Below are 23,766 nucleotides of genomic sequence, written 5' to 3'. Positions count from 1 at the left end.
TACAAGGTTTGCTTGGTAACTTTGACTAGATTTTTTTTTTTAATGCAGAGAACATGTTAACATAGGATTAATATTTTATATCACACATACTTAAGAGATTTAAATGTGGTTTTACAATGAAAGATGAATTACTGTAGAAAGGGATTTAGAATAATTTCACTAATCCAAGAATTTACTTGTTCCCATTTTTTCTATCTGTTGTTGGTCTAAGTGTCATATGAAGACAGAACAGCATTAAAACCCTATTTAGGCTCCCTTCAGCACTCTACATGCAGGAAATGCTTGGGGGAAAAAAGAGCAGTGAGAGACAATGAAAAAACAAAGGAGAGAAGGACTGAAGCCACATTCCACTAAATACTACATTAAAAAATTTGTAGAGCTCATTCAGTTTCAAGTAGTTTGTCCTGTAGTTTGGTCTTACAGACAGATGTCTAAATACAAATAAATGCCATTGGGAAGGACCATATTTCAAATAGAAACAGTTTATAATGAATGCTGAAGCTTACAGCAGTGTTCAATGTCCTTTTATCTCCAGTTGTTCAGAAAAGAGATTAAGGTATCTGAAAAATGTATTAAGAAGAAGCCACACCATCTGCCAAGGCAGGTACACCACTGGGAAATTGGAAAAACATGAAAAATTACTTGAGCAAAAGAGTCCTTTTTCATTAAACAAGAGTTGGGGAATGAAGTCATATTGGGACATCATGATGTAAGAGGACTTAAAAAAATTACCCAGGAGGGAAAACCTTGCTTGATACATGAATGATATTTAATGATACAAGAAATATTTGGAGATGGAAGATTTTTTTGTCACATGTCCCTATTTTACCAGGAAATCAGGAATTACTACCAAAAGAAAAAGTCCTTCATCCCTTATTCAGAACTTTTGCAGAGAGTTTCTTCCTAGTAAGGACCAGAGGGCTCTATTTAGTGAGTTACCACTTGCTTCAATCATAGGCAATTTTACCAGAGATTACTTTGCAATATCTCTGAATAGCAGTAACATTCCAAAGAATGGAAATCAAATCATCTTTTCAGGCCTCTATTTATAAGCTCATATGTGCGCCTCTCAATCATGCTGTCAACTCCTCCTGGTTTCAGTTGAAACTTGAAATAAAAAAAGATTCACAAGAGATCTTGCTTTTGTAAACGCACTCTAAGCCTTTTCCTGAGGGGGATGTTAGGAAATGAAGATTGTGTGTTTACTCCTTTGAGAACTGTCCATTAGGAAGGTAAGCCCATGGGATCTAAGTTTGGAAACTTCAAAGAAGCAGTGTCCAGTAATCAGGATTGGTACTACCTTGAACTGAAACACAGTGATGATACAATCCCACCACACTGCAGGCATTTTGCTATGCCATTAAAGAAGGCTCATTATTTGAAGACTACCATTGTCATTTAAAAATGGGTAATAGTTATGATTTCAAATTAAATAGTTAATGTCCAGCGCCATTATCAGCTCACCTATCTGAAGATTGTTTTCCACACTAGATAACATCAGTGCAACTTGAAGCAGGATCAGAGAGTAGCTTTCTTAGATAACATTAGAAGGGAGTGGTAAAACTTACCTCCTAATATTTCAAAATTATCTTCCCATCACATCTGGCCATTAGCTTCCATAACATTTTTCTTGTTGAGCTAAGGTCACAGTAGATAGTTTTTCTAATAATAATAATTGTGTGAAACTCATAGGCTGATGATATTGCAACCAGGCATCTGCAGGGTCTGTTTTTCACTATCATTCAGGCTGTAAATTACTTCCATCCTGGACAAAAGTGGCAAATCATCTCACTTTGGTGCTTATGATCATTAATCATATGAAAGTAGCACCACCAGCCTGTTACTATGCTGGGTGATGTATAGCTTTGTAGTAAAAACCAGACTCTGTCCTAAAATGCTCACAATAAAAATAGGCATTTATGAACACACGTGTAGATAAGCTTCAGCACCATACAAATGCATAATGGCTTGATTAGGATCACATGGCAAGTCCATCAAAAACATTATTGGTTCATAAATCTCCCTAGTCCTCACACACAATCTTTGCTTTAAAACTGTGGGGTTTTTGTTACAGGTCCAAGAACGAGCTCATAAAATACCCTACCGTGTCATCATTGTAGTTTCACTTAAAAGTGTCTTTGAGAATTCATGATACATTATTTCCAAATGTGTGTTATCTGGTACAAACAGTTGCTCAGGCTGCCTTGAATTTTTCATGGGCTTATGCATTTCACACTAATTTTAAAATTGAAGCTATATTCAATTTTCCTGTGTATTTATAGTCCAAGAGTCCAGCAACATGTGGATATTCCTTTCAATGCACAGGGATAATACCCTTATCATGAATGCTGATTCACCCATGAAACAACAACTTGCTTTTCCAGTGCATGGCTGACTTCCTAGAAACATTGGTTCCTTAAGCTACTCCCCCCTGTGTGGCAGCCTAGAAGGTTTAACATTCCTTCATGGACCATCCATCCTATGCAGAGGAACTACTGTCTTAATGGAATGGCCATTTACAGGATAACCAGACCCTTTTCTCCTATTTGTTTTGCAGTCCCAGTTCCCTCACAGTGTGTTCCTGCTCTGTGTGCACACACTTACAAAAGGCTTCAGGCAACAGCTCCTCTCTCAAGCTAAGGTCAATCAATACGGCTGATGTTTAATTATAGGTAGCTGACAGTGTCCTCTGGAATAGGCTAACCTTGTTAAATATAAGGTTTAAAAATATCCCTTCAAAATTAATTTTCTGCTTGTTTTTAAATGCCCTGAGTGTGCTGGCTCTCCTGTGACCTTGACAGGACTGGTGCTGACAGCTAAAACCCTGCTTTACTTTGTCAACACTAAGATTCACTCCTACATTATAAAACAAGTTCGGGGGTTGTCACTATCTTCCACGCCAGTGCATCTGATCTCTTCTGACAAAGGGGCATGAGATGGTTGTATTCATGCCATGAATACCCTGTTAGAGGTTTTTCAGCAGACACAGTCTGGCCTGTTTGCTTCTATTCACCACACGGTAAGAAAAGGATCATTTGCTTCTGTTCATCTAGCTACTGCCAGAGAAAAAGCTGTATGAAATACACGGAGTCTAAAAGGATTTTAGTGATGTCTTGATTGTAACAACACTCTAACTTGAAATTTTCCAGCATTAAAGAAAATATTTTTTTACATTATAAAAGAGTTGCAGATCTTTCTTAAGATTTTTGTTACTCCTATGCTTTGTCAACAGTTTGACTCCTGAGGGAGGACAGCACTACTTAGAAGAGCTTTTTAAAAACCACTGAATTCACTAGGACACTGATTTCTATTGTAATAGGTCAGCAGGTCTTCAGCTGTACTCTGATTTCCAGTAATAGATCTAAATCTTCTAAATCAATAAGTGATTGCAGCCAGGATGCCTGCACCATTACACCAGGTAAGTCCAACCTCAGCTCCTTCTATGATTACCTTTGGGTCTGACAAATTGTTGATGAAAGGGTCCCCAGGAAAGGGTTAAGCATATTAATGAACTTGTGTGTTTAATGAAATGAAGACAGTGTACTTAAAATATTGAAAGAAAATTTAAAACAGTCGAGCACTGCAATACAATTTTCTGATGTTTTAGCTTAGGGTTTTTTAAATTCCTTGACTTTTCTACAGTGGCATGATATACGTGGTTTAAGTTCTAAATATATAAATCCTGTTTAATAGAATCAGTAACACTTGTAACAAACAAGTACCTTCTATTTGAAAATGTCGAAGTATCTTAAACATTAAACTAAAACCAGGGAGAATAGAATCCCAGCAATCCGTGTTTTGAAATGTAAGACTCCATGTATTTTAAGGAAAACAAAAGGCAAATTTCTTACTATCTTCCCTGAAGATTCCTAAGTAGGAGCTCTAATTAGATCTCATCCAGTTAAAACTTAACAATTAATCCAAACTGCCTTCAAAAGGATCAGTGCATTGTGACGTGCATTATAAAGAGAAAGAAATTATAGCTGTCAAGTGTCAGATTTCACTTCTGTTACTCACCCATCAGTGAACTTTGAGACTAAGCATCTTATTTTAATATTTCTGAACAATGTGATTTTAATTGTTGCGATTAAGGGATTGCAGAAACGTGTCCCACGTGAAGACGACACTCAATGAAGTATTACCTCTGCTTTTAGAATTACCTTTGATCGCATTGGCAAATTCACAGTGGAGTTCCCATTAATTAGCGTGAATTAGATAGTTGTGGCTGTTCAGTTTAGGTTAATTCTAAATGTTTCACAGTGCATCGCTAATTATTGGGGGGGGGAAAAAACCCAACCCTTATTAAACAGCCTGCAGGTGCAAGAGATGCGTTCACTCTGCTCCGTATGTTTCTATACGGGCTGGCAGCTTCTCCGCGGTGTTGGCCTTGGATACCTGGACAGCTCCTGGGACCACCACGTCCCGTAGAGAGCGGCTTCCCCAAGGCCCAGCACAGCTCAGGGAACTCGGCTTAATCCTTCTTCCCTCCCGAAGATCCCATCCCATTTTCCCGTCTGATTCACCCTCGGGAGCTCTGCTTCCCAGACACCGCGCCGCTCTTTTGTCCTCGGTGCGAAGCCTCGGCTGAGCTCCTTTTCACATATGTCAACACTGGCCCGTAATTAGCGCTCGCCGCACAATGAGCCATTCCCGCTCTCCAAAGGGCTCAGCGTGCGGCTGCTCCCGCCGGGGGCGCGGGGCCGGGCGGCCGCCCAAACACAGGCACCATTCCCCACTGCTATAGATGCGCGGCTCGACACACGGACACACAGCCCGTGTCCTTTGTTCCGCAGTCGGGACAGAGCTGCCTTCGCAGGCTCAGGCCGGGCAGAGATGTTTATCTCTGCTGTGCTGCGCCAGGTCCTGCCCGGGCGCCGCCGCAGCGGCGCGGGGGGTCCGGCTCGTAACGCCGGGCCACAAGCACCCCAGCCTTCGCCTGTACCCGGAGGACACGGCAGCCCCGGGGAAGGCTGGTTTTCCAGCCTTTTTCGCCACGCCGGGCGCGGATCCTCGCGGACGCCCCTGGCTCCCCCCGCGGTACCGGGGCGGAGCTCTGCCCGCCCCGCCCGGCGCCGCCGCGCCTGCGCCGCTCCCGGCGGGACAGCGAGGAGTTCCGCGGCGGGCGGCCGGCGCCGGGCTGGGCGCTGCGGGACGGGCGGTGAGTTCGCTGCGGGGACAGGCCGGGCACGGGCAGCGCGTTCCGCAGAGCCGGCGCTTCCTCGGCTCCTGCCGGCGCTCGGACTTTGCCCGCGGCCGTCCCTGGGGCGGGCGGGCTGAGTCTCCCCGCCGCCTCCGCGCTGCGGCTTCGCCCCGCTCCGAACCGGCCGCGTCCCGCAGCAGGAGCGACCCTCGGGGCGCCCGGCCTGGCCCCTCCCGGGGCTCCCCGGGCGTTCCGCCTCCGAGTCGGTACCGCAATACCGATGAGGTATTGCCTCATCGCCTAAAAATACCTCCTGGCCGGCCGCCGGGGCGGGGGCCGCGCTCCGAGGGTTTGGCAGCGGCGGGAGGCGCAGAGCGTGTGCCCGGGCCTGGCTCTCGGGGTGCGGGTGAGTTCAGGTGTCGCAGCCGCGGGGATGTCCCAAAATAGGTTCTTTGACCTGCTGTGTATGAGGCTAATCCACACACAGAGGCAAGGTACTTGATTTATTTGCGGTTCTGAGCGGAAAGTAGGGCTCGGTGGTAAATCCACAAAGCCAGCACCACGACTATCAAAACTCTTCACTATTTATACATGTTAGCGAACGTAGACATTAATGTTCAGTGGCTACAAGTTTATGTAGTTGTCTTATTAATTAATATTCTGTCTTTTATTGGTTAAGTTATTTCCTTGCTTTTCATGCTAAGTAGCCTGTGTTCTGTCTTTCTCTTCTTTTAGGTAGGTGGTTTTCTTGAGTTGGTGGTCCTTGAGTTAGTTGCTGGTCACGATTTTGCCCTGCCAGAATTATCTTTTACTCACCTGGAAGTGGTTTCGGCACAGTTGCCGAGCTGCATTTATTAGTTTCTTCCTTATCATGGAAGTTCTGCCCAATGTCCTTGTGGCCTGTGAACTGTCTATTCTTTATGTCCACCATCAGTGGTACATCCTTCTTCCCAAGCTTTGTTAACCTTCCCTTAGGTCTGAGACTGTTGAAGCATGTGAAATCCTAAACCTTAACAAGGCAATTCTACAGACAAGTAATTTATCTTTCTAACACCTGGACATCGAGGTTGGGGACAGGTTTCTTTCTGAGTGCGCAGCTCTTTTAGCCAGCTGGAGAAGAAGCATGAATGCTGTGGTTTGTACCTAAGCACATCAGTCACATTCAGACCATTAAGTTTGATGCTCATCTCTCTTCTAATTTGTACTTGCCATTTCTCTGTAGCCTCCCGTTTCTCTGTGGCACAGCACAGTGCAGTTTTCAGCTGTAGTTTCTGTGCTGTGCAGGGACAGACTGTGCTGTGCTATGAGCAGCTCTCAACTGGAGAGTTTGTTCTGCCAAAGTCAGTAAGGGGTTAGCAGGCTTTCAGGGGAGGGGGCTGCATGTGCTTCTGTGGGTATTTCTGCCCTTCACAGCAAGGAAAGCCTCACAGATGGTTTCAGTGTTGCTTTTCTTGTGTTAAAATAACTGGAAGTATGGGTTCAGAAGTATTGACCATTAGATTATTTGCCAAAACAAGTATGCCTGTTGAGGGCTGCCTGTTTGGAAGCCCTGGCTGTGAAGGGCTGCTGCTGGGTCAGTGGCCCATGTCCATGGGGCTGGAAAGCCCCTTGGGCTGTGTGGGAATGGCCAGGAGTGTCCTAACACCAATTAATAGATGTAGCTGCGGTGGGCTGCTGACATTTGCAGCTTCTTCCCATGTTTTAAATTTAGTTTCTGGAGGTGGTAGTTCGGTTCTGAGGTACTTTCCGCCACTGACGCAAAAATTACGTATCAAAATTCTTAACATTTTCAACAGCTACTAGGGATGTCTGTCAGAAGTTTGTGGGAGGAGGTGGTTTGTGCTGGTTGGGTTGACATGCTGAGCTAAAGTGCTTGCAGTGCGTTCTGATCGCTGTGTCCTATTGCCTTTTGGCCTTAATAAACGTCAGTATGCTGTATAGGATGATTCTTCACCTAGAGAGATTAACACAAACATTTCTTCTCAGTGTAATTGCTGTTGTACTCTAGAAGGAACAGCAGCTTTCACAGCTGACCAGTTTTGAATACTATTCATGCACATTTGAGGCCAGCCTAGTGTAGCCAAAGAGCTAATTTGAAGAGCTGCTTCATTGTGTCTGTTTCTTTTTAACAGCTCCGATGACAAGTCACAGAGGATCAACAAAAGCAGATGGCAGGAGGTGGTTCTTGTTGCTTCGGGGAGTAGCCAACTGGAGTGAAAGATTAGAAGATAGGCACATAAACACAAACCACGAAGAATTACTTAGGGCTAAACACAAAAAAAGCCCTACATGCCAGAGTGTGTTAAAACTGAATTTGAGAGAAGTTTGAAAAAATTACACTTTTTAATTTAAGCATTCCAATTTCACTCTGCTCATTTGATACTGAGAGTTCTTTTTTTTTTTCCCAAGTGCAGTACTGAGTTCCAAAAGCAACAAACAGATATGCATATAATATTGTCATGTACCAGCATAAGCTTGCCTGATAGATGTAGGGCTCTGGCAGAATATTTTGGGGTCAAAAAATGTGCAAAAAACGTTTTGACTTAATGTGTAACAGCACCAGTTAAACTTAAGGTTGACCATTGTGGAGTTTTTTTGGAGGCTTATATATTTTTCTACAGAATGTGTTTTACATGGGTTTTAACTTCCGAGTTGAAAGAATACCAGCATTAAAGTCCCAAGGAACATGAATTAGTACTGCATGTGGTGGTTTTTGGTGTTTTGTTTTGTTTTTATTAGTGCTGCAGTTGTTTTCCCATAAACTCCACATCTTGTTAAATTAGATCTCAAAATCACTTAAAATTTGTATTAGTGATGCTGTGCATACTGCTTTGTTCAGGAGTGTGATGATTGTCACTGCTTAGTTTGATGCTCTCTGAAAGCCATACACAATGTCATAACTTAGTTCTGAACCTGCCAGGAGCAGACCATCATCTATGTAACCAGTGCTTGTCAGGGATAACTCTCTGAACACAGTTGCAACTTAAAATTTCTGTTTTCCTATGGTTTTTTTCCGATTTTAGAGCGATTTTTAAGGGTGGTTTTGGAAGTTTCTGGCTTTTAGTGACTTTCTGTGACTTTTTTCAGAGCATTCAAAAGTGACTGTAATGAGATCAGTGTGGGATTCTTCATTTCTTTTGGCTCAGCAGACTAATCCTGTATCATATTTAGCACTTACAAATCCAGGATTTTCATGCCAGCTGACAGTAGGCCAGATATGATAATTCACAGTTTTTGAGTTGCTGCAACAATGTCTTGAGGTAAGGTAGGAAGGTCAACCTGACAAATCTTGCCCCTTTAAGGAATGCACAGTTAAGGTGAAGGTCACTCAAATACCTGCAGTGGCAGTGCAGTTTTTCTGCAACCATCTCATAATGCTGTGTAAAATTAGGGAAGTTTAAACCTTGCCACTCAGGAAAGGAATGTGATGGTTTTTTTCCTCTCTTTACAGAAGTATAGGCATGTATTTTCACATTACACTGTTATTATTGTGAAATGTATTTTGTACATTTATGAAAAAGTAACCTTGCTCCTGAACGTCTGGAACAGATGTGTGGTTCATGTGTCATTAAATTAGAAACTGCAGGAAAACAAAGAACCATCTGGAGACTTCGTGGGGGGGGAGGTTGAGGTTTCTGGTTAAATGTATTATCAACACAGGAAAATATATAAAGAGTGCTTCAGCTACAAAAGGAGGTGTGATAGGTATTTTGTTTTGGTTTGGTTTTAAATAATTTTCTTTTTGTAATTAGGGGAAGCACCAGAATGAAAGACATGGACAATATCAAAACTGTAAAGAAAGAATGGTAGGTGCCAGTTGTCCCTATTTTTTGTCTTCCTTTCCCACTGCTGTTTGTGTCCTGTCATTACTTTTCAAACTTCATGTTAAATTCTAAAATACAATATTTTTACTGTATTCATCTGCTCCACATATACTGGAAGTTTCAAAAAAATCGTATTGTTTTGCTGAAAGACTTTCCATGTCCCTGAAATGCTTCCTAGTTTCAAGAAGCTGTGTAAATATTTTTATTTAAAATAGCAAGGCAGCCTTTCAAACTGCTAACTCACTATGCAGCTCTGCATCTGATATGGAGGTGTTTGCTTTTCCAGTTCTGTGTCTGAGGTAAAGCATAGTGAATACCTGCATTAATGCTTCAAGTTTCTTTTGTTCTATTAGAAAACTAAAATGAGAACAGCATACTTTTGAAATTTCTTCTTGAAAGTTGTTGAAGTTTTCTTTTGTTTAAGATGTAATCTCCAGGGAGTCTTTGTGTTGCATAGGTGCACTGCGAACAATTCCATTTTATGCAAATTGCAATATCTAATTACCATTCCAGTAAGTATTGCTGCTGTTGGATTCAATGCAGAGTTTTATGTAAAATGGGGTATTTTTTTTTCAAGAGCTGGGATTTTTATTTTCTGAATTGCTTAAAATAGACTTTTCTGAATCTCCCGTAGGAGTAACTCCTGCAATGTTTATGAAAAGCTGCATAATCTTCTTACTATGCAAAGAATATATACAGAGATAATCATTCAGGTTGCATATTTCTGCATTTTGATTGGTGAAAATCTAACAGAAACAGCTGTCGCATATATGATGTTCTATAAAAAGATGTGGTTGGTGCATCTTTTTTAATCCCCTGGCAGTCTCCACAGTGTTGAAGGCTTCTATTGTATTTCTTCAGTCTGCTCCACTGGTGTTGAGTCACTTGAGTTTCCCTAATGCACTTTCCAAAACAGTAATGGTGGTTCTGGGATGGTGCTAGGAATGGGGAAGTTCAAGTTGGGGTGGAAGAGTAAATCCTAGGGCAGTTTTCTTGTATTTTTTAAAACTTATGGCAGAGGAACCCAAGCTTATATCACAGAATTGCTTTAAGGAAACCTCTTTGTTGCTGTGCAGCTAGGTGTATGATGAAGTATGAATCATCTTAACTTGCATTCTTTACTCTGAATACCGAATTTAGAAGCTTGGCATAGATTGGTTCATATTTTCTGATGATATTCTTTAGCTTGTGCTTTTTGAAGTGCAAATAGTAGCAGTTGGAGATTGGTAAGAAGCTTATAGAAAAGGCACAATGCGAAGTTGGGCTGATGTTTTGTACTCAGTAAACTGAGTAAGCTGGGTGCAGGGCGGTGTGCCTTCTATACTTCTTGCTACTGAGCTTCTGAGCTACCTACTTGTCTTCTAATGTGTCCTCTGAGGAGTCTTTTTTGCTTCTTTGTTCTGCAGGATGTGCAAATCAGGAACCAATGATCAGATTTTGAATGGTACAGAACAGAACTGTGACTACTTTGTAGATAACCTATTTGAAGAAGCTCAGAAGGTTGGTGCTATGTGTGTGCCCCCAACTACAGTCAAGAACCAGGTAGGCAGTGAAGAAAAAAATAAAATACTCATGTTTGTTATAATAGCACTCCAAGAGTATTCTGGAAAACAGATACCAGAAGTCCAACAGTCTTTTCCAGTACATCAGTTAAAAAATGCACATGGAATTCAGAGAGCTGTAGGAACAACCTCCCATCTCCCAGTCAGCCAGGCCTTTGCTGCTTGGCTTTTGGCTCTTTACTGCTTTGTGGTCAATTTAGAGTCGTTCTAGAACCGATGCTGGCATTGGCTAACGCACTTCTGCTTTATTAGTAAGGAGAGTGAGGTGAGCAGGAGTTCAGGGAATGACAAGTACTGTTACATAAGAAGTTATTTAAGGAGCTGCAGCCTTTTTATGCAGAGGCATAGCCCAAATAGTTTTCATTTGGTCTTATTCATATAATTATGGTTGCAGTAGGATGTTCAGTGTGGGTTTGTATCTCAGTGATTCTGTCCTTTTCATGTTTTTCTGTTACTCATCAAAGACTGGTAAGAGGAGAAAGAAAAGGCCATGTAGGACAAAGATGGCAAGAAATTTGGAGTGGGCATTGTTAGAAATTACGTTCATGAGTCCTTAACTGACCCTGGAAGAAATGAAATGTCAGGAGCAATATCTTAAATTACAGTCCTGAAATAGTGTTCTGTGGCATTAGTTGTGTCAATGCTTAAATGGGAAGTTGGTGTGGAATAATTAGTTCGTGTTAAATTTGCATACCAGCTCACTGTAGAGGAATCTTCCCATAATTAGAACTCTTTCCATATGCATTGGTGCCATGAGACACAAGAGTTTTTGATGGAATCTAGTGCTGTTGAGTGCTGTCTCCTTCTTTTGACAGATTACCAAACTGAAAGACAAGGAATTGTATTCAGCAGTTTGCACGTGCTGTTTATTTATGTAGCAATCACCTAACAAGTCAAACTGAACCCCCTGCCCCCAAACCCCCAAACTTATCAGGTACTATCAAGTCTCATTTAAACTAATTTTCAGCTGAGGTGAATTCTGCATTTGTGGCCTCATCTGTGGCTGAGTATCTGTCAAGACAATGTTATTACAGGGATCAGACCTCGATAACTAAATGCTTCCTTAAATGGCATGATGCATTAATATGAAAATACAATCCAAATATCCATCTTACAGTTGGAGAGATTTCAGTAAACATTACAAAGGTTAGAAGTCGGAGTAGTGGATGATTTCTGGCAAAGTTAAGGAATTACTGAATTTATTTTTTCATTCCCCCAATCAACAACGTTTTGAATGCACCCAGGAATTCCAGGGTGAATAAGTGAATGACTGACTGAAAGTAAATTGTCTGATACTTGCTTCATTTTCTGAGTGAAAGGCTTCTGCATGCATCATCTCAATGCCTTTACTTTGAGAAAATCCTCTTGAATGATCGGACCAAGGCTTTACCCTAATAAATCCCCAGCTGGACTATTCTGGCAGTTGGTGTTCCAACACCAGGCATGTATGCTCTCAAATTAGCTCTTGAAGAGTTGCAGCTGGCTGGGATAGTCCAGCTCCTTTTTTTTTTTTTTTTTTTCCCTTCTGCTGAATTGAAGGAGTGTTCTTGACTTGGGAAGCCAAAATGATTGGGGGGAGGTTTGTTTTTAACCCTGATTGACACAAGATACTCAGAAGTGTCACGTACCCCTTGCAGTTGCTGTGCCTGTTGGCAAGGGGCCAAGGCAGATTACAGCGAGCCCGCTTTCAGTATTTTTAGTCCATGAAGTGGATGAGTTATAATCACAGGGTATGTGGGTATACTAAGCTTCTATTTCATCAGTGTTATAATGAGAATTGTTCTTACTCTGTAGGTTGATGTAATCATTAAACTTTGGAAGAATGGGTTTACAGTGAATGACAGCGAACTTCGAAGCTACACTGATGTTGCCAATCAGCAGTTCTTGGAGTCCATTAAAAAGGGGTAAGCGAGTTTTGTGTTCTTACCCAGCCTCAGTTAATGGGCTTTGGGTAGCACTTAGCTTATGCTCTAAATTTTTTACGTGGCTTTGCTGCACTGCAGTGTCCCTGTAGGAGCTCAGGCCCTTCTGGTCTCGTTCCTGCAGTGCTAATGGCTGTTGGAACATCAACAGGTTTAGCACAGCTCTCGGTGGCAGGAGTTGTACAGTTGCTGATGAATAGATAAAAGCCAGTGTTGGCAGGGGGCACAGCAGGTGCACAATGAAATAAAGAATAAATCAGTGCCCAATAAGAGCTACAGATCAAATGTATTTTGACTAATGAACTCAATGCATGAGGTGTTGAGCATTTCTGGTTTTATGGTCTTTGCTTTCTTTTTGTTGGTGAAAAGCCTTAAATAGGCACAGATGTTCTGTGTAAGATCAAGCAACTCTGATCAGTCTTAAATTTCTGACATTTTTCCAAGTGCAAACTTGGTGTTGTGTATATATAACAATCTTAGGTAAATTCCTGTATTAATAGCCATTTTACATTTTTCCCTGTATTAAAGGTTAATGTGCTGTCCTAATTTCTGCTATTGTTTGCAGTTGTTGCTTTAATAAAGGAGTTTGACCATACTAACCAGTGTTACTTTGAGCCTTCAATTTGTAGTCTGTTTCCTCACCCCATACAAATGGAGAGGAGAATATAATTTTATGGATAATGTAATTTAATACCTCCTTATCAAGCATGTGAAATTACTAAGTCATTATATTTTTCTTTTCCATATTTTGCTAGACCATCAAAAATACTAATTTTACAGTACTTCTCTTGTATGGCTGTCACCTGTGTTAGTTGTAATAGCAATTAACTGCACTGTTTAAAGCCTTTTGTGTGCATTCATCAAAAGTTTGCCACTTTTATTCCACTGTTCACTTGTGAAGATGCTAATTATGAGATGGTTTCTGCATAATCATTGATGGTAGAGAAGCATTTAGTACAGCCACTGTGCCAGCTGAGCCCTACCACCCAAAATTGTACTGACTGCATCAGAGCTCAGAGACAAAGGCATTGTTGTGTTCTGCTTCATGTGATTAAAGCATTACCAAGGTGATGCTACTGTACTAAAGAGTGGAGCTATTAGTGATGATATAATTTTTAGAAGCTGAGATCTGTTTGTCATTAAATACATTGTGTCTAAATTCAGTTCTTTCTCTTTAAGAGCCTTTTTGTTTTACTGTGGGGATAAAATAATTGAACCCTTTGCAGCAGTGTATGGCAACACTGAACTTCCTACACATTATGTGCTTAGAGTGGTAGCTGCTGAGCAAATTTGAACATCATTCAACAACTTGCATAGTAGGGTTTTTTATTATATACTTTCTAGTTAATTTGCAGTTCAGAAACTTGAAGTCATTTGCATGCCATGCACTTAACCTAACTCCTAGTAAATACTTGCGAAGTTATTTTTTAAAAGCATCATCTTTGAAAGGCCAAATGTTGAACAAGTATGAATCATTGGTCTATTTTATATACTGAAAACAGTATAGTACTTTTTTTTGACCTTTTGTATTTTTTTCTTAAGGGAACTGCCTTTTGAGCTGCAGAAAGTTTTTGACAAGGAGGAAGTAGAAGTGAAAGTGGAAGATAAAAAAGATAAGGTGTATTTGTTGTCGAAAAAGCCAATGTTTCATCCCTTTTCTGGACATGGTTACAGATTAGGAAGGTGAGTAGGCTGATGTGATTGATGATTGATTGAGTAGCTGAAGGGAACTATACCTATGGTTAAGGATCAGAATTCAGGTGGGAAGCAATCTCTGGAGTTTTCTAATCTAAGCTCCTGCTCAAAGCAGGGTCATCTGTGAGGACAAATGAGGTTACTCAGGCTTTTATCCAATTGGGTCTTGAAATCCCATAAGAGCAGAGGCTGTGCAGCCTTCTTGAGTGCTGGTCTGTCCTTATGGGAAAGAATCTTTTCCTTATATCCAGTCTGAATGCCTCTCATTGGAATTTTTGTCCACCATAACGAGCATCACCCCCTCCTGCAGACCCCATCAGGCTGTTTTGAGGTGCCCCACAACCACCACCATGTCTTCCACATGAGAAAGCTGCTCTCCTCCAGCATCAGCTGACAGCGTGAGTGCTCCATCCTGCAGGCATCTTGGTGTCTCTCCATGAAGCTTGGGGGATAATTGGCTCCCACAATTCACTGGACGTGTTGCTGTGTTGATAAAGCCAGGAAGCTCTTGGCTTTCTTTGTTCAAGGTCTCAGTATTAGCAGAATACTGTTTCAAGCTGAAATGCTGTCACTCTTCTATTCTGTGATTTTAGATAAAAGAATCTCTTTTTAAGCTGTATAAGCAATAGTTTGAGAAGAGGGGGGGAGTATGAAAATCCCATAAAGAGAACTGAAGAAGGAAGAGACTATTTTGCATTCTCTTAAAACTGTTCAGTAATTAATCATGCATGTATTGCAGTAAGGCATTTTAGCATTCTACAGGGATCCATGTCTCTTTTTGAGTTGGAGAGTGTCAGCCACTCATGCCAGTGCTAAAACTGGACTTGATTTACAACTAAACAGTTACCATGTTTTGGAAGGCTGTTTTAGAGCAACAGGCCAGGAGTTCATTTCTTTGATCCCTGTGACTTTTGCTTACTCCAGCCACATTATCTGCTTGACATATCCCTGTCACGCAAGACTATAAAAGCAGGCTTTGGCCTAAGGAACAGGACATGTTAGGTGTCCAGGAGCCTACAGGAGGTATCACAGGTGGCACTGCTGAGTGACCTGTAGGCTGGGCTTCCTAAGCTGTGGTGCAGCCTTAGGGGAGCAGCTTGTTTCAATTGAGTGGGAAGGGTTTGGCTGCTAAGGCCCAGAGCTTGTGCTGAGGGAAAGCCTGACCTGGGCAGGAACAGCTGAGGCAAGGGAAGAAGATAATGTGCAGAGCAAAAGGCTGATGAAGGTGAAAGGGTAAGTGGTTCCAGGCTGATTTAGAAAGCAAGTATCTGTTTCATGAGATCCATCTATTTCTGTAGTACGGTCCATTCAGTTGCTTCATGCTTGAGTAGATACAATGGGAAAACCTTCCCATGAGAGATGGGCAAGATGCTGCAAGGCTTGCTTTTGGTGGCACAGAAATCCTGAGCAAACAGGGGTCAAGAACTTAACCTTATTTTATCTATAAGTAGAGCTGTTCATAACAAAACCAAAAATACCTGCAGTGTGCTGGGTTTCTGCTGCTAACCAGTGCTAAATGCCAGGTTGTTCAGTGACTTCTTGTGCTCTGCCATGCCTACAGCAAGTAATGATCTTGCTTCCCAGTAGGCAAGTTAGGTTTCAGAAACATGCTAATCTGAGAATTTCGCTTGACTGGTCTTGTACACTGAGACATTCTTCAACTTGCTCAGCGTTTTGTATTTTTTCCTACTCTTGTTTGTCTATTCTGTGCTATGCTATCAAAGACTTGTCTTCAAAGACAAGTAAATATTTTTGCTGATGTTGGAAACATGAGCCATACGTGCTCCTACTCCATAAAGTAGTGCTCACTTCCTGCTGTTGATAAATGTCCAGTGCTTGAACACACCACACTTGCAGCAGAAAAGCTCTGTGGGGCAGCAACAGAGCCGGCTGAGACCTGGAACAAGTTTTAAGCTATAGAACTCCTTTTTCACAACTGCATTTTTGTGATTAGTCAGAAATGAGAGAGACAAATGACTGAAGAGTTTACTTCAGCTTATAGCCTAGCTAAACCTCCGTTTAGCAAATAAACTTATGAAATTAATACTGTATACTTTATCAGTGTTCCCAAGTGGAGGAATTTTTAATGGATGAACCGTTATGAATTGGTCTATTACTAGTTCTCAAGACTTTGTTGGAGGATCTAGAAATAACATATATGTTGATAGCGTTCAGACAAGCTTGATCTTCTGCCTTTTTGTTTTACAGGAGAAATAAGTAAGGCATGCCAAAATTTTTCAGTGTACCTTATGAACCTGTGTAACTGATGGGTATACTCTGTTTTATCTATTACTGTCCAGCTGAATTTCATCATTTGGGATTATGACTATATTTGCCAGCCCACTTTTCTATTGAGCTAATCTATGCATCTTTGAGACAGCCTCAGAAACGTGTTAATTAAACTATTGACTGAAATCTCTTGTAGCAAAGTGAGCTTGCTCTGTAACCTCATTTGGGTAAAGCATTGTGTGTCAAGCTGCTTAACCATCAGTCAGGGTAAGGCATGAGACCTAACTGCTGGGCTTTTACTTGTCAGAAAATTGACAGGATGCTCTTACGTCTCTTCAGTCTCTAGTTTACATCTTCTGTTGATAATCTTATAAAAGGAATAAGCCTTAAAAGGAGTTATAATGCTTCGATCTCAGGCTAATAAGACCTAGATTCTTGGAGTTTGGCTTTAGTCAAAGCTCCCACCACTAGGTGGCTTTAACTGTCAGTTCTGCAAGAGAAAAGTTTTTATGTATAGAAGTGCTTTAAATCTTGGTGAATACAGATGTACTGACTTTCTCTTACAGCTTCACTAGATATGTTGGCTTCAGTCTTGCACACACTTTCTACTGAAAGACTCACCTGCAGTGCCTGCTGCACATGGAGATGTGGCTGTGAGGGAAGTTGGTTTGGGAATGACACCAAAATCTACAGGACAGTTGTCTGAGCTACAGCTGTGACTGATGTAGCCCAGCCCAGCCTGAGCCAGACACCTCTGCAGCCTCTGCTGTGCTGAAGGCAGCTCACTCACGTGAGTTCTGCAGTGTCTGAACCAGCAACTAAATCAGGGAGACAGCAAGAGCTGAGCATTGCTGGACTGAAGTATGACTTGAAATTATTTTTTTTATCATTATCTTGTTGATACTCAAGCTTTTATTCCTGATCTGGAGAGCAATTAAGCTTTATTTTGTATTGAGGTCAAGCATGAACAGAAGCTGTTTGTGAGATAGTGAGGCAGGTGAGTGCTAGTACATCACCTGTACTAGTAGTGCCAGAATATTTTACGGATGTGCCTCTTCTAATTTGTTAGTGCCAAGTCCTTGTGCCCCAGCTGATTTCTGTGTAATGCAAAATGTACCTCTTATCTGTCTTCAGTCACAGTGAATATCTCTTATTGCTCACATTGAGGATCAAGAAATCTCATTTCCTTCTTTTTGCTGAGTTTCTGTGGAAGATACATAAAAGTACCTCTACCAGCTGATATCCTGGAAGTTAGGGTAGCACTTAACTGGGCAATAAAAGTTTTGAAATACCTCTGACTAAAGTTGCACTTAAGACTCTTATTAGCCCGAACATACTAAATCTTAAACATATTAAATTAACTAATAATTAGTTAGCTGTGACTTTTCTGCTTTATGAATAAACTAATATAGGTAAAAGAACATAAAAACGAGGTTTGTCTGCAGAGCAGGTTAGCGGTGTAGTTAAGACTGTTACTCTATGGATGTCACTTACCCACTTCTCTCTCAAGAAACTGTAACTCAGCAGTTCTCTGTGCAAAGAGAGCTTTTCTGCAAACTGCCATGTAATGCTTATGTAGTCTGTGACCACAGCTGAGCTCAGAGGAGAGCTGGTAACTCCTTAAATCACTGCTATTGTTCTGCAAGCAAACATCTGGTTATACTCACAGGAGCTGAGAATGTGCCCATTGGACCAGGCCCAATGAGGACTTAAACTCTACATGCGGAACAAGCTTAGTCATGAAAGACGCACTAAGCTCTAGACAGTTCTTCAGAATAAAAATTTTTGCCAGCAATATTTTTATTGTTTGTTTTTTAAGACCATGCACTTGGACTGAGGTCCATGTATTCTGTCAAGTCATTTTATGAATCTTTGTCCCTGTGGTTGGGTCAGCTGTTGAAAATGCCTTAGGGAAAAAAAAATCCAACTGCTGTGTGCATCAGTCTGGATTTTTCACATTAAGTCAATTTTTCTGATAGATGAGTAATTCTTCTAAGCTGAGATAGATGATGCTGGAGTCTAAATCAAGGCTAACAACATTCAGTTAAATTGAATTACTGTAATCACATTATGCTGAAAATTAACTTTGAGTATGCAAATTCAATACTCAACCCCCTTAAAGTTTCACCTGTGTGATTAGAGTACAAAAATGCATGAAAAATCTTTAGACAGTTTTGTCTGTTGTATATTCATATTTAATCCTCTGATATTTAAAGTTCCTTTCCATCTTACAAAAATGTTAAACACAAGCAAACTGAAATTCTTCAGCATGTTTTAGTCTTTAAGAGAAAATAATGGCTTCCATGTAGGGGAAAAAATAGGGAACACAGAAAAAAGCTGATATTTATACCAGTGTACCTATATATGTTAAAATAAAAAGTCATCAGTGCACTCTGCCACAAGGCAGAAAGCTCCAGAAGCAGAGGTTTGGAGGGAAGTTTGAGCTTGCATGTGTACACAGAAGCCATATCCTCACGTGGCTTTTCTTTTCAGTGCTACTCCAAAGATAATCTCTAAAGTGAGAGATGATCATCCAGGACCTGATGACAAAAGACACCTGCCTTTAGTACCCTTGAATGATTTAGAGCCTATCACCAATGTCCAGATCTGGTTAGCTGATGGGGAAAGGATAATTCAGAAATTCAATGTTTCTCACAGGTAAGATTTATTATACCACTGTCGTATCTATTTGCATCTGAACTATTTGTCTTAATGCTTGGAAGTTTAAGTCTTTAATTTTACTGACTAATCTACTTCCTTAGTTCACTTAGCATTGGACTGCTCTTCAGTTGTATCTGGAAAACCTTTGAAATTTTGAGAAATCTTTTTGCTGACAAGAGAAGAGCATAAGAGAAATATGAACTGTTAAAAGTCAGCTCATAACTGAGTGTGGAGAAAAATCTGAGGAAACTGTAGTTCTTTATAGGTTGGAGAAGGTTAAAGTGTACATTTTGCTCATTACTAGAAGAAATAGCCTTTAACATGATAGATCTCTCACAAAACAACTAGATCAGGAACAAATGGCTTAGTAAAAAGCCTGCTGGTCATTTGGCATAGGCAGCACCACAGGTGGGAGCTGGAAAAAGAGATTTAGAGTTAAGCCAGAGAAACCTCTGAGGAGGGCTGGAGTCAGTGCACTGGGCAGGGAGTTCATCCTCTGCATGTCAACATGGACAGAATAGAATGCACACAGTGTGTTTAATTCTTAATTAATAAAATTTCTGGTTCCCAAAGAGGCTTAAAAATGAGGATAATGTCAGAAGGTGTCAGCATAGCACATGTATGCAGGAGCTTTGAGAAAGTGAGATTAACACTTCACATTAAATTGTAGAGCTACTGTCTTTAGAGACCTTTCTCAAATCCACATTTGAGAAATTATTGCAGTACTATAGAGTCATGTCATGTGGAAAGGATATGTTGCCCATGCTCCTCTGTGAAGCAATTTAAAGGTATGACAGATTTAATTCAACCCAGGTTGCTGTCAAGATAAACTGTGTATGTCTGTGGCTGGTCAGAAGGAAAGCTCAGCTGTTGAAGGTTAATGACTGTAGTGTTTTCTTTGACTTGTACTAATTTATTAGTGTTAGTGGCCTGAGATATGAACTGAAACACTGCTGTGATGTACTGCTGAAAGGTAAATTGCTGTTTTAATTATAAATACTTCATTGAAGGGCTTCATATCTCAATTATTCCAGGTCCTACATACTTAAGTATATTTAGAAGCTTTTTGTCTTCATAGTAAATAGCAGTTTCTACAGCTGTTAAGTGCCTTTGAGAGAAAAAAAAAACCATCAGAGATAAGCAGAACAACAGCTTTACTGGTGTAATGCTCTTTTTGAAGTACTGTGCAATAAATATTCTGTCATAACATAGCCTCTCACCACAAGACCAGCACGTTTGTGCTGTACACAGTACTTCTGTATAACCTGATAAGAACTGCAGAGAAATCCTTTTAGAGTACATATCCTTATTGCATACACAGCACTCCTTTCAGTGCACGAGACACTCAGCTGTTTGTTAACTGAGGTGTAGATTAATAGCATGTAGCACATATGTAGCATATTACCCAGGGTCTGGGTAAATTGATGACTTTTAGCTTTTTGCAGCTAGACTGTGTAGGTGCCACAGTAACTGCTGCCTTAGATATGGATTGATTACTGGTGAAAGATTGGAGCAGAAGCACAAGGAAGCATTGTAGTGTTGCAGTGTGGGGAATTGAGACATGAGAGTGCAGCAACTAGGAGAGCAGAGCTGTAGGAATACTACACAGAGCTGTGTCCTGGATCGAGTTGTGTCCCCTCTTCAGCACTTACTACATTTGTGTGACCCTGGAGCATCAGGTATGGAGCCTGGAAAGGATCTTGTTCACCTTGAAGCAAAGAGCTCATGGGAGACCCATGAAGCAAAGAGTGCATGGGGGAGAGGAAGGAGGAATTTAGGATTTTGCCAGCAGCCAGTCTACCATTTCGCCTCAGGACCAGAGAATAGACATTGACACTGTGTTAATTTTATTCATACAGATACATCTTCTCATCTTTATTTTCTAATCAAATTAGTCATTCCATATTCTTCCACAGCAAAACTTCCATCTTGCTCAGTAGTTGCCAGACTCTTCACAGACAAATTGAATCTGTAATAAATTTACTGTGTCCCTGCTTTGGGAGGATGGGACTCCACTTAGACCTAGTCAGTCTATCAGCTGTCCAAATAGTTTTTGCAAACCCTTTTTCTTTATTTTTATTATGGTTCCACTACATGAACCACACACTGGAGGCGTCTTTATTCTGTCTCTTGGCTACAGAACCCTCAGGTGAGAGCTCCACCAGCTGGTTAGGAAATGGTAGGTTTGTGTAACAACCATGTGAGCCACAATGGTGCATTTGAGTGTTCAGAATAAGACACTCAACCTTGTCCCTTTGAGAGTACTCTCAGAGCATGCAGACCTTGGTCCTTGCCTCCCAAGTGGATCAGGCATTTCAGGATACCACCTCATCTATATTGCTCCAGTTCTCTGCTGTCAGGCATTCCATGAAGTGGTTGTTTCATGCCTGTCCCATGGTGGCTGTGTGTGTTGTGCACATGTGTGGGGATCACAGTGCTGAAACTCTAATGCTGAGTTTTCTTACTCTCTTCTCAGAATCAGCCACGTCAGAGACTTCATAACAAAGTATCAAGGATCTGAGGGAAGTGTTCCCTTCACTCTGGCGACCTCCCTGCCTTTCCGAGAGCTGCAGGATGAGACGCTCACACTGGAGGAGGCAAAGTTGCAAAACGCTGTTGTTGTTCAGAGACTTCGGAAAACGACTGAACCATTCAGACTCTTAGTTATAAAAGCACCTGACAACGACTACAAAACTGCTGCTACACCTAATGGACAACTCAAGAACGAGCAAAAAAATGCTATCAATAGTACAAGATCAAATTAGCTTTTAACTGACCAAAAATAATCTGCAGGGTGAACTAGGCAAAACCAAAAATGTAACCAGCAATATGTGGATGCCTTCACATCCTCATGCACTGTGCTCTTAGAGAGCAGAATGGGTGCTGTGCTGTTATCTGCTATAGTAGAGGTAATTTCAGCTAAATTGGGTGGTCAGAGCCTGGCTCTAACATGTAGCAGAGGTGACTGTACAGCAGATCATCCTTAGAATTTCCTTAAGTAAAAAGCTCCTTAGTTATTTAATAAGTGGGTCTAGGTGGAACAGTTCTCTCAGACTTAACTACTGATAGCACCTTTTAAGGAAAAATAGTATTTATTTTTGCACTTTGGACTAAAGTGAAACATTTCACTTACATTGTAGTGTAAACTGCTGAAGTTTGCATTCTTCTCACAATAACTTCAACAACCACTACTGCAGGCAAGCTCACATTTGAACTCTAACTTGAAAATCTTCAGGACGTAACTTTTATCACAAGATCTGCGGTGTAATAATGTTCTGTCAAGTCTTCACATGGTGGTAGATGCATGTGTGAGAAGATACAAATGAGGTAGTCTGGTGCATACTGCATATGAAGTGCCTCAAAGAAAGCTCTGAAGGAATTTTTCTTATCAGTGGTTGAAGTGGTTGCTGTTTCTTTTGGGCTGCTACGGGTGTCTTGCAGATCAGGTGATGTTAAACTACCTAGCTCATTAGCACAGGGACCCACTTGTAGCTTTGTCATACAGAAACTTCACCAAAAGGCAGGAGTAGTAATTTTGAGGGACATAGTTGTTTTTGTACTTTTATCTGCCTCTGTCCTGAACTGCCCAGCTGATGGAGACACTAAATGCATGTGGTCAATTTTCAAAGATGTTGAAAATCTTTACTTGAAAACTGAAGTTTTTCTCTCCACTTTGCGCCATTTCCATCCAGATCTTTTATTTTGCTATTCATGTACTTGAGGCATAAAATTTGTAGCCAAGTCTTCCGTGTTTTGCTAAAAGAGAAAACATAAAGACTTACTTAATATTTTGTACTGTGTTTACTAAGCATGTGGGTTTGTGAATGGAACTAAAATCTCCAGGTAAGACATATCCCAGAATCTTCAGCGAGTCCTGGCTCCTCTGTGCTACCTATGCCAAAGGGGGTTATTGGGGTTGTACCTCTTTTGTGTGGTTAAGTGAAAAATGGGTTTGGGTTTTCCTGATTTTGTTCTAAACAGAACATTCCTTCCTTGGAGCGACTTGTATTCTAAAAAGTAGTGAGACTTCAGACTAGGGATATACTCTCCATTCCCAGGGATATAAAACTGGTTGCTTCAGCATCTCTCATAGTGTTTGAAATGAAAGTCAACTGGGCAAATATCTATTCAATGTCCTCAGAAAGCAAATCTCTGGAAACTATGCCTTTAAATGCTTTCCAGTGCTATAAACTTCCTGTGCTACTTTGCCATTCAGGTTTATGTAGCAAGTGGTACAATTAAATTTTCTTCACTCTTGCACTGACTCCTGTATGAAAAACAAAAATAAATGTGCAGACAAATCCATTAGTAAAATTGAAAAGATAAACCACCGACAGACCCAGCTCCAGCCCTCAGTTCCCAGAGCTTCCTGAACAGGGATTTTTATTAAACAGTGCTTTCAAATTTGACTTAATATAAAGCTTAGTATTAGAAAAGCGCATGGTTGATTGTAAGTTCAGTTGTTCTATCTAAAAGGTGCATGAAATGTCAAAAGTAACAGTGTACTACTATTCATGCATGTTCAGCACAAAATTTTGAAGAAATAGTGTTAAGATTGAAATTAGAGGGGGAGTGTAAAATTCTGAAGTGAGTAAATGCATTTTGCTTGCTGTCCTTTGGAAAGGGCAGTAAATATTTTGTATTTCAATGTTGATTCATGTCTGCTACCAGCATTTTAAGAGATTGGGCAGTTTGGTGCTTTACTAAAGCCAACTCTCTGCAGCTTTAGTGTA

The 23,766-nt window shown here is 40.9% G+C and overlaps 1 protein-coding gene across 5 annotated transcripts; it reads left to right on the top strand.

The window, feature by feature from the left end:
* The first annotated feature begins 5,087 nt into the window (after positions 1-5,087).
* On the top strand, positions 5,088-22,819 carry UBXN2A (UBX domain protein 2A). Of its 5 annotated transcripts, none has more exons than XM_066314728.1 (7): positions 5,088-5,158; positions 8,893-8,946; positions 10,371-10,506; positions 12,321-12,430; positions 13,991-14,131; positions 18,866-19,030; positions 21,510-22,819. In XM_066314728.1, exons 2-7 carry the CDS (start codon positions 8,906-8,908, stop codon positions 21,796-21,798), a joined length of 882 nt encoding a protein of 293 aa, XP_066170825.1. In that variant the 5' UTR covers positions 5,088-5,158; positions 8,893-8,905; the 3' UTR covers positions 21,799-22,819. The 5 variants fall into 5 exon arrangements, with proteins under 5 accessions (XP_066170825.1, XP_066170821.1, XP_066170819.1 ...); XM_066314724.1 differs by lacking the exon at positions 5,088-5,158 and adding an exon at positions 5,165-5,546 and having other exon boundaries at positions 10,371-10,464; XM_066314722.1 differs by lacking the exon at positions 5,088-5,158 and adding an exon at positions 5,165-5,546.
* The last annotated feature ends 947 nt before the right edge of the window (positions 22,820-23,766 follow it).

Source organism: Sylvia atricapilla, chromosome 3 (assembly GCF_009819655.1).
Source record: "Sylvia atricapilla isolate bSylAtr1 chromosome 3, bSylAtr1.pri, whole genome shotgun sequence".
NCBI lineage: Eukaryota > Metazoa > Chordata > Aves > Passeriformes > Sylviidae > Sylvia > Sylvia atricapilla.
This window is presented reverse-complemented; position numbering and strand designations above follow the sequence as displayed.